The sequence below is a fragment of the Ammospiza nelsoni genome, chromosome 13 (genome assembly GCF_027579445.1).
Source record: "Ammospiza nelsoni isolate bAmmNel1 chromosome 13, bAmmNel1.pri, whole genome shotgun sequence".
Taxonomy (NCBI): Eukaryota; Metazoa; Chordata; class Aves; order Passeriformes; family Passerellidae; genus Ammospiza; species Ammospiza nelsoni.
This window is the reverse complement of record NC_080645.1, coordinates 13,448,061-13,458,390: the sequence shown is the minus strand read 5'-3', so window position 1 is coordinate 13,458,390 and position 10,330 is coordinate 13,448,061. Positions and strand designations below refer to the sequence as shown.

Below are 10,330 nucleotides of genomic sequence, written 5' to 3'. Positions count from 1 at the left end.
CGGAGGGGCCGACGCGAACTCCGCGGGGCCGGGGGGAGCTCCGGCCCGGCAAACACTTCCCTGCGCACCAGCGGATGCCGCAGGGTCCCGCGTAACCCCCGCGGAGCCGGTGGGCGACTTGCGGCTTCTCCCTCGGGGGGACCATGCGGGAGGTAGCGGATTTCAGCCGGGGAAGGACGAGGAAGAGGTGGAGGCGGCGGCGGAGGCGGTGACGGAGGCGGCGGGGCTGGACCGCCAGGACGCCGTGGCTCTGATGCGTCCGTGGGGGGGCGGGGTGGAGGAGGGGCCGCCATCGCGTTTCGGGTGGCAACGGGCGGGGAGCATCCCAAGGGAGCTTCGCGGGAGCGTTTCCGGCGGGACGGCCCCGGTGAGGTTTTGGCTTCTTTCCCCTTTCCTTCGCCTCTCTTGACCTTGAGGGGAGGTGAGCGGGGAGCAGCCTCAATGCAGGGGCTGCGGCGGCAGCCCCTGCCATGCGGAGCATCTGGGGCGGCGGCTTTGGCGATCCGGGCAGCCGAAATGTGCGGCGGTAGCCATATGAATGCCGTGTGTGTTTCTGTATTGTCTTTAAAGGGCGCCCCGACTCTGACAGCGCCCGCCTGAGGCGGGTGCCTGCAGCTACTTCCTTCCCAGGGCTGTGTGAACCTCGCTTATTTTATGAGGAGAAAGAGGCTCACCACGGCTTGTGGGGAGCGGAGCGGCCTCCGAGAGTGGCGATGCCACCTCGGGAAGTGCCAGCCCTGCTGCAGGAGCCCTCGGGGCCGCGGCCACAGCCCAGGGGCCACGCTTATGGCGACTCGAGGGTGGCTTTGTCAAGCCACGTGTTCCCTTAGTGCCCTTGGTGGTGGGTGCAGAGAGCTAGCGCACCTTTTCCTGCTGACGTTTAGTAGTAATTTTGGTTGTTTTGTGTGTTTTTAAACGGACGGTATTAACTACAATCTGATCAGGTGCCACCTAAAGAGTACACATGGGTGTAGCGTGTGCCTTTTGGCATTATTTTTCCTCCTTTGAAGACGTTTCCACTTTTCTGCCCCAGCGTGAAACATAAGGTGAATTACTTTAACAAACTCTATGATTGTTCCTTCTGTCTTTACCTGGGGTTTATTGTATAAATTTCACCAGATATTCTCTCACTGCAGCAGCCTCGTGCACTTCCAGCCTAAATCAAGACTGATCAAAGTCCCTGTTGTGAGCTTACTTCTGTTTTTTTCCTTGGAAATATGAAAATAATTAAAACCACGAAAAATATGAAAATATTACTTAACTACCATACTGATACACTATCAAGTGAAAAGACTGTCATAGTAACTTCTCTTTCATACTTTTTTACATGATAAACATACCTTGTCCTTTTTTTTTTTTTTTTTAAGGATGTTACAACCAATTCTATTTGATCAAAAGTTTATTGGTATGGTTTCTTCTGTATTGTGCTAAAGATGGTGTGTTTGTGTATGCAAGCACAAAATACTTGGTTGAACAAATCTTTACAGAGGGAATTGTTTTTGTTGCACGGGCTTCCTGTCTGTTAAGTGTACATATGTTAGGGCAGTGATTCTTCTCTCAGCAGAAAAAGAAAAACATGTCCCAGACAAACTCTAAGCCTTTCCCATGTAAGTGTTCAGGTGCCTGTGAGGTGCCTAAATATATACAGTGCAATGAATAAGCGTTTGCTCTGTTGGAGCTTAACTCCCTGAAGACTTCAATGCTGTTTGCCTGTATAGAGCAATCTTGAATATTGCTCATGGGGCCAGTCATTGTGTTCAGAAATAGTCTTACATCTGTACATGTGAACAGCCAATGTAGAGCTGTGTTACTATGGGAGTTGTTTTATGCAATCAAGAGCTGAGGAAGACAGTCGCAAGAGCACCAGAAATCTTTGCTAATGAGCAGGTATTGTATAAAAGCACAGCAAACACAGTAAGCTTTTAGCAGTTTGGTATTTCACCTTGGTCATGAAATCACTTGCAGGTTCATCCCAGGTCAAACAATCTGCTCAGTGGGAGAAAGGGGATCTTGGCAGATGGTTCCTCTTTCCCTCCCCTTAAAGGAGGGCCACCCTGTAATGCAGTGTTAGTACATTGCTAATTGCATGTTAACCTTCATCAGCTCCTGTGGTACCTGGCTGCAGTGTGATAGGCCTCACCAGAAGATACATTTTTGGTGAAACAGTGAAGCGATCCTAGTTTCAAGTCACTGTGTCCTGGTTTCATACCATAGCTTTCTCTACCAACAGCAGAGTCATTTCAGTTTAAAATAATAAGAAAAAAAAATCTACATGTATCAGCAAAATGTTCCTCACAGCTGCAGTGATCAGCAAAAAAAAAAAGAGTTGAAGACACTGTGTTGCACAAGGGTGAGGGATGAGGAAATCCGTGTTGGTTAGCTTGTGTGGAGGCAGAGCCCTGCATTAGCCATAGCACTCCTGTGGTCAGGCTTTGGCAGCATTAGAGATTGTTCTGAAAGTATTTTTAGCTGCTGTATATTAGGATTGTTGTATGTTAGAAAATGTATACTATTTGTCTCTGGTTCTCCTCCTCTAAGCCTCTTTTCTGTTTCCACTGAAATAATTATCTTGGGACAGAATAATGGATTTTGATATATGTGTTTTTTCTCTGACATAGCTTCAGTTTTCTCTAGTCTCTGCTTTCTCTCTTTCTTGGTAAGTTTTTTCCAAGTGGTCAAAGTTGCAGATTCTAATTCCACTTAAAATTAAGTGAAGCACTTGAGAGAAAAAAATCTGCCAACAGTTTTGATTTTGGCCGAGGTGGTGGAAAAGCATCACGTGAGTCAGGCAAATTAGCAATTCTGCTGTGAAGGCTTTAAAAGGCACATAAAACAAACAAGACTAGGGAGGAGAATGAAGTATCAAATCTCCATTGAGCTGTTGTACACACCTTCAGGCAAATCCTAGTTATTAGCAGATTCCCGAAATTGGGAATAACAAAAGAGACAAAACTGGGAGAAAAGAGTCTGGGTTGAGGGGTACTGTGATTGTTCTTTCCTGGGTGGAGATAGTAGGGCAGGAAACAGTCAAGGTCATGGGTAACAAAACTGTATTGAACTGCAGGCACGTGCTGCTGGTTGAGGTGGATGCATTTGAAGGGTGACTGAGTTTCTAGTTGCAGGTAATTAAATGCACCTCTGAACTCCAGACCATGAGGTAAATCAATCATGGTTACTCTTTGTGCAAAACTGGCTCTGAATTAACACACCAGGTTTGATGGGATTTGAATTATTCAATTGACTTAAATCATCAAAATGCCTGAGTATTCCAAGTAATGTGTATGCTTCTGATGAATTTGTATTTGGAAGGTGTTTAGGAGGAAATGGAAATGATGGTCAGGATATGAGCAAAAAATGAGCTCAGGATATGAGCAAAAAATCCTAAAGCTGTGTAGTTACCACCAAAATGGTGTTTAACATTCATGATCAGTTCTTAACATATTTATCCTTTGGCTGTAAGGGCTGAAAAGAACATGGCATGTTTTAAATGGCAGCTGGATTTCATAATAATAGCTGTAGTATTCTTGTTTCTTCTGCTGACATTTGTTCAGGGTGAATTGCCTTCTAAAAAACATTTGCAACTAGTATCTTGTCCCAAGTTCTTTTCATGGAAATGAAAGACTCAGTTTGGAGTTGAATGATATTTTTATGGGTCACAAGAGTTTTTTTAAATCCACTTCTTACAGCCAAATTAGTAATGAAAACATCTGCTTTGATTATTTGTTCTGCTGTTTTGCAGAACTTTCTGATGATTGCACCATATCTATAATTGCTTAATGATTAAATGCATTTACAGATAATAGCTTCCTCTTGTAAAGCAAACAAATAATCTTGTGAATTTATGGAGCATATATATTTTTGAAAACTTTGCTCTACTACACCACTAACGCAAAGCCAGGCGTGAAGTGGTTGCAGATGAATTTGGCACAAGGTGGATGGAAGGATAAATAACAAGAGAAACAGGTAACAACTGCTGAGATCAATTGGCTTTGCTTTTCCTTTGCAGTTTTGCTGACACTCATCTGTAGAAACTGTGGGGAAGCCTCTCTTCTAGTTCTGAAATGGTAGTGATTAGTTTCTGGAAAATTGAAAAATTTTTGTTTGATTATAAGTGTGAAATTTGATGTCTTCTGGTGTATCTGTGATATTTGATGTTGACTCGTGTAAATGATAAAATGTGTATTCAGTAATTAGGCATCTTTAAAGTGTTTATTTGGAGTATTGAGGGGAAAATAAACCAGAAGGCATCCAACTAAACAGATTGAGGGTCTTACTTTGCATTACTTAAAAGAACACAGTCTCTAAAGATTAATGAGTTGGAGATGAATGAAGTAATACTTTTCAATAAAAAATTTGTACTCCAGACGTTACTTCTGTAATTGATTGAAAAGAATCTTTGTAATTTTCACATCTTCATTCTAGTTCAGGGATGTCTGGTTAGATTCTCTGTGCTTTAGTATACAGGTGTTGGTTTTATGATAGAGGAAGAGTATTCTCTCCAAAAAGGTGTGCCTGCAAGAGCTTGTACATTCATGTGTACTAGATGCACATGTGGTTTGGGTGACTGCATGTTGACCTTTCAAAATTCCCATATTCAGGTTTTTTGTTGTCACAGTTGACAAGTTTATTGTTGCAGATAGAAAACCTTTTGTAAAATTAGTGTTACCCCAAAAAAAGCACAAAATCCACTCCACACTAGATTACCTGCTTTATTCTAATTGACCCAGCTTTTCTTTTTATTTTTTCTATTCTATAGTAAATAGCTGAAGTATACACTAAAGCTTTAATCAGGGACAGGACAAACGAATAGTTATGAAAATAATTCTGGTAGATATGTAGGGCCTGTTTTTTATGCAACTAATAAGCTTGTGATCTTGTGTAAAATGGGTCTTATTCAGAATTATCAATGTCTTCTTGAGCTGAGTGATTTTATTAGCAGTAACTTGCTTTTGGAAGGCATGGGAGCATTTTCTGGAGACTTCAGAAGAAGGGGGCTCTTTTCTGGTCAGTCAGTTCTGAAGCAGAGGAAAAAAGCTAATTTCTGTGTCTTTAGATACTGTTAAATACAACTGCTAATGGAGGAATTTGGATTGAAACCACTGTGGGTTTTTATGTGCAGTCTGTACTTTTAGATAAGTGAGTGATGAGGCAGTGAGATCTGGATAAAGAGTTCTGGGGAGGGAGGGAAGAGCTTGGTGTCAGTCAGAGCTCAAGGCTTGCATCAAGGGCTCAGTGGAGTGAGCACCTCTGCCTGTGGCCCTCAGCAATTGATAACGTGCTGCTGGATCACTCACAAATTACCTGTGTAAGCACAGTGCTTTGGATTGGTAGTTTTAGTATTGCAGTACATCTGCGTTCATGCTTAGAACTTCCATCTTGGTCTTGTGGTGCTTCCTGATCTATAACAACTCACTGTCCTTCTTTCTGGTCTTTCTTCTGGTCTTCACAAGATAGGAGACCTTTAATTCTGTCCTTCCTACAGTTTTGTTTGTTTTTTTCCCTGATGGTAGCAGTTCTTCTTTCATTCTAAGTTATATAGGAATTTGTCTCTTGGTTTGTCTGGGTTGGTTCTGCTGTTTAACTGTGCATGAATTTGACTTTGTGTAAAAAGAACCAAACATGAAGCAACAAAAGGAAATATTTTAATTTATATTTGTAAATCATAGGGTAAAAAGGTGGAAAGAAGATTTTGCAAGGGATAAAAAAAATAATTATTTCAGCTGTCTATATTTTGTTTTAGATTGTGGTTCGGAGTCGTGGAGAATTCACAGTCTTTCTACAATGGCAGAAAGGACAGATGATACAAAACCACAAATTTCACTGGCTGAATACAGCCCAGTCAAAAAATCAAAAAGGACAGGTCGGAGTCGAAAACAGGATGGAGACCAAGATACATTGCAACTGAAGAAAGAAATATCTTTAATAAATGGGATAAGCCTCATAGTAGGCAACATGATTGGTTCAGGTATCTTTGTCTCGCCCAAAGGAGTTCTCATCTACAGCAAATCTTATGGATTGTCTTTAATAATTTGGGCAGTTGGAGGGATATTTTCAGTCTTTGGAGCTCTCTGCTATGCTGAACTTGGAACCACTATTACTAAGTCAGGAGCCAGCTATGCATATATCTTGGAGTCTTTTGGGAGCTTCATTGCTTTTATTCGTTTGTGGACCTCACTCCTGATTGTTGAACCAACTAGTCAGGCAATCATTGCCATCACCTTTGCTAACTACATAGTCCAGCCTTTCTTCCCTTCTTGTGACCCTCCGTATGTGGCTTGTCGTCTCATAGCAGCTGCTTGTGAATGTAAGTATGTATTGAAATTTACTATGGTAAGTTTTTATCCATGTTTTGTTAAAGATGTTTTAATAAAAACATCTTACCCACGCTCCGAGTTGGTGCATAATGGATCTGCAATGGTTTGAGGTACAGTGGGGAAAAGAACAATTCCAGCCTGAGAAACTTGCAGGTGTTCAGTCAGTGAATGACCATTTTCTCATTTGGAAGCAGAAAAAGGTGTTGAACTCTTTCAGGCTTACTTACCTGGCAAAAATTGCCAGGTAAGTAAGGGGGTAAAAATTGCTTTCCCTTGAGAGAGGTATCTTAAATCAGACCTTGGGGTACTCTTGGGGTGGTCTTAAGAGCTATTGCAGAATGGCTTTTATGCTAGAAATTCTGATGTATTTTGGTTTGCAATAAGTTCTCAATGATTACATGGTTCAGTTACTACTCTGCTTTCAAAAAATCATTCATTCAAGATTATTCTTTTTACTTGGGATTAACTGTAAAATCAGTAGAGCAGTGTGTGTGGTAAAGCTGTTTTAAAAAGTGGAAATTTTGTATGTATATAAAATTGAAATATTTGTATTCATATAGCCAGCTCTGTTAGTCAATATAGAGGAGCAGCTGCCCACAGTGTTCTGCTGTATGAAAATAATGAAACTGTATGTTTGAATTGTGTGTCTTATTTAATTTCAGGTGTTTCCTATTTAAAGTGTTTATATACATATTTTACATTTCCAGTAAACAGTGAAAACTGTATTTCAGCCAGTGTGTAGGACAATGCTTTGTGATGAACTGATCCACAGCTGTGTGCTCTGGAGCCTGTCACCTGTATTGACACGATTTTGTATCAAAAAGCTAACACAGAACTTGGACTCTTACTCCCAACAATATGCTTCAAGGATGTGTGCTGCCTGTTTGAGACTTCTTTTGAAAGAGTTCTAATGTTTCTTATTGTCTGTAAAGGACAAGGAAAGGGAAATGACATGTACTTTGGGTATTTGGCCTCTGTAATTGGTTATGATGATTGCAGCTTCCCCTTCCATTTTTGTTATTTTTTACTGCTGTGGAAGCATTAATTGAGGAGCAAGTAGGGGGGAAAATAATCACCAACTTTTTCCAGGAAATCTGTCTGTTTAATCAGTTCTGTTTCCTCCTTCTTGCAAATAAGTGAAGGGCCTGTAGTGTCATGTTCACATTCCTTAAACAGGTATTGTCCCAAGGTATCTTGGCACAAATTAAGGAGTGTGGGAGAATTTGCTCTTCCATTTAAGGTATCCCCTCACTCTGAGGGCAGATAGCCCTTATAAAAAGGAGTTGGTTAAAAAGCAATAAAGACAAAGTGATTAAATTAAAATTATTATATAGTAGGTATAGACAAACACTGTGATGTCCTCTACATATGCTGCTAATCAAGAGGATTTAACACCTCTTTTTTTAGTGGAGACACATGACAGCAGGATCACTCTCAGGCAGGTGGAACAATTTACTTTAACAGTCTGTTTTATGGTTTAAATGCTTGTTCTGCCCTGCTCTGAGTGTCAGTGCTAAGACTCAGCCCTGCTCTACAGCTTCATTTAGCTGTTAAAGCTTAGGCTTCTCCCTGTCTTGGCACTGCTGAGCTTGTTTGTCACATCCCTAGCTCTGGATATGATTAATCCCTTTGTAATGAAGCTGCTGGGAGTGGAAGTTAGGTTAGGTACAGATTGTATGTGAGACTGGGTGGGTTTGTTGTGGGGTTCACTTTTAGTTTTGTTTGTTGGTTTTTTTTATTATTTTAGTAATAGCAATACTAGAGCCAGTGTGAGAACAGTTTTTGTGTTATACAGCTTTACTTTGACAATCATTTTGGCAGTGGGGTGTCATCTGGTGCTACAGAACTAAACTTCACAGTTCTCAGAAACTTTAAGTGACTAAACAATAATTAAATTGAAGAAAACAGTATTTTTAGCAAAAGAGAGGTGTTGCTTATTCAGAATATTGATAACCTTTCTTTTTTTTTTTTTCCCTTATAAGGTATACTTCATCTGAAGTAGAGACCAAGCCCTAACTCAATAATTAATCCCAATGAAAGTTGCTTTAAAAAATATGGCAGAAATAAATCCAGCAAGCAAATACTCCAGTCCCTAATACTGAAGAGCAGAGACTGAGCAGAGTTGTTTTTTTTTTCCTGAAGGCTGTTTGGGAGCTTGCAGCAGTCCTGACTTTTGAAATTTGATACAACTGGGGTTTTTTTCTCCTCTTCTTGCCACACAGCTGAAGCTCATCCAGCTTGTCCAGACTGTGTAACATACTACTGCTGTACTTATCTGATCATTACCTTTCTTTTGTTAGCTTCTAAAAGTTACTGTTTTCAATTTGGTAGCTGTGCTAAGGTCATTTTTATCTCAATGGTATCATGCTATTCTTGGATTATGGGAAAGAAAATAATATATCACATCTTTTAATATAATTTTTATTTACTGCTACCTTACTCCTGAAACAATCAAGTTTAGTTTTTATTTATATGCATATTTAAAATACACAGTACAAGAAGATTCTATGGAGATAAAAAGTACAGTAGTATATAAACATTTTTTCACTAGCTAGGGAGAAAACTGAGATTTGGAAGAAACACTGTTTCCAATACAGAAGTTTCAATTATGTGGTAATAATTTAGCTAAGAAAAATATGTGCAAAATTAGGATTTTGTTGAATAAAGAATATTGAAGATACTGAATCCTGTTTAGTAGGAGTTCAGACAAAGGTTGCCTGGCTCTCCACTTCAGAGAAAGGTAATGAATGCATAAGCAAAATGTTGGGAGTCATGGGAAGAACTGTCTTGGGGAAGTTGATCATGTGAGTAAGTTTAGTCAGCAACTAAAAAAATATTTGTGAGATCTGAAAGTCTCATTTCAAGTTTCATTGCAACCTTGTGACATAGGTCTGACTAATTTATTTTGGGATAGAGGACTAAAGGCATTGAGGATACTCGTTACTTGCACCAGTTTGTAAAAATCCTGACTCCTGTTGCATTAGCTGTAAGGCACACATCCTTTAGAGCCACAGGACGCTTTAGGGTGGAAGGGACCTTGAAGATCATCTCGTGCCACCTCCCTGCCATGAGCAGGGGCATCTCCCACTCTCACAGGCTGCTCCAAGCCCCATCTAAGCTGGCCTTGAACACTCCCAGGAATGGGGCACCCCCAACCTCTGGACAGGTGCCTGTGCTTCGTGACCCTCCCATGGAAGAATTTCCTGATGACACCTAGTCTAATCCAGCCCAATCCAATCTAATCTACCTTCCTTCTGGTTAAAGCCATTACCCCTTGTCCTCTCAGTACGTGCCCTTGTAAAATTGCTATGTTCTCTCTCCATAATGCAGTGCAGTAGAACTGGAAAGGAGTACTGAATCACCTGGCAGCATACTCAGCACTGCAGCTACTCCATGGATGTTGAACTCATCTTCAACCTAACAATGAAGCATAAAGAAACCTTCTCACTCTTTTAATATGTTTGCCCAAAGGAATTTCTAGATAATCTTTAATTTATTAGAATAATATTGGTACATTGAAATTAATTATTCCATGTAGCAGTTTCTTTAGTTCCAGGGTAGTTGCAGAGTACAGCTGATGAGAGGTAACATTAGGAATATGGGCAGAGAACAGGAATGTATTTCCTTCCACTGTTGAAACAGTGTTTAAAACATCTGTTTCCTGCTTTGTTCAAACCAGTGTGTTTTCAGTACCAGTGCATTAGTTTAACCTAAGTAATAGTATAACAAGTCAGTGCATATTTAGATGTCAATTAAAAACTTTGAAAAGTGAGTTAAACTGAGCATTGCTCAAATAGAATTTTAATTTTTGTGTTTTCTTCCTTCCCTAGGTCTTTTAACATTTATAAATTGTGCCTATGTTAAGTGGGGCACACGTGTGCAGGATATATTTACTTATGCTAAAGTCCTTGCTCTTATCGCCATCATCATCGCCGGAATTGTTCAAATCTGCCAGGGTAAGCTTGTAAAATTGTAGCAAAGGTTTGTGTTTATCAATTAAGCTGACTGACTGGTGT

General features: G+C 40.4%; 1 protein-coding gene across 2 annotated transcripts in view; it reads left to right on the top strand.

Annotated features, from left to right (window-relative positions):
- Window positions 1-304: 304 nt before the first annotated feature.
- Window positions 305-10,330, top strand: part of SLC7A6 (solute carrier family 7 member 6) — a 28,978-nt gene continuing 18,952 nt past the window's right edge. Inside the window, exons 1-3 of one of the 2 annotated variants that reach the window (XM_059481324.1) lie at window positions 305-367; window positions 5,741-6,304; window positions 10,145-10,270. In XM_059481324.1, coding sequence (XP_059337307.1) covers window positions 5,782-6,304; window positions 10,145-10,270 — 649 coding nt within the window. In that variant the 5' untranslated portion in view covers window positions 305-367; window positions 5,741-5,781. Of the gene's footprint in view, window positions 368-976; window positions 1,047-5,740; window positions 6,305-10,144; window positions 10,271-10,330 lie in introns of those variants that run through there. The other variant, XM_059481323.1, reaches the window with a different exon arrangement.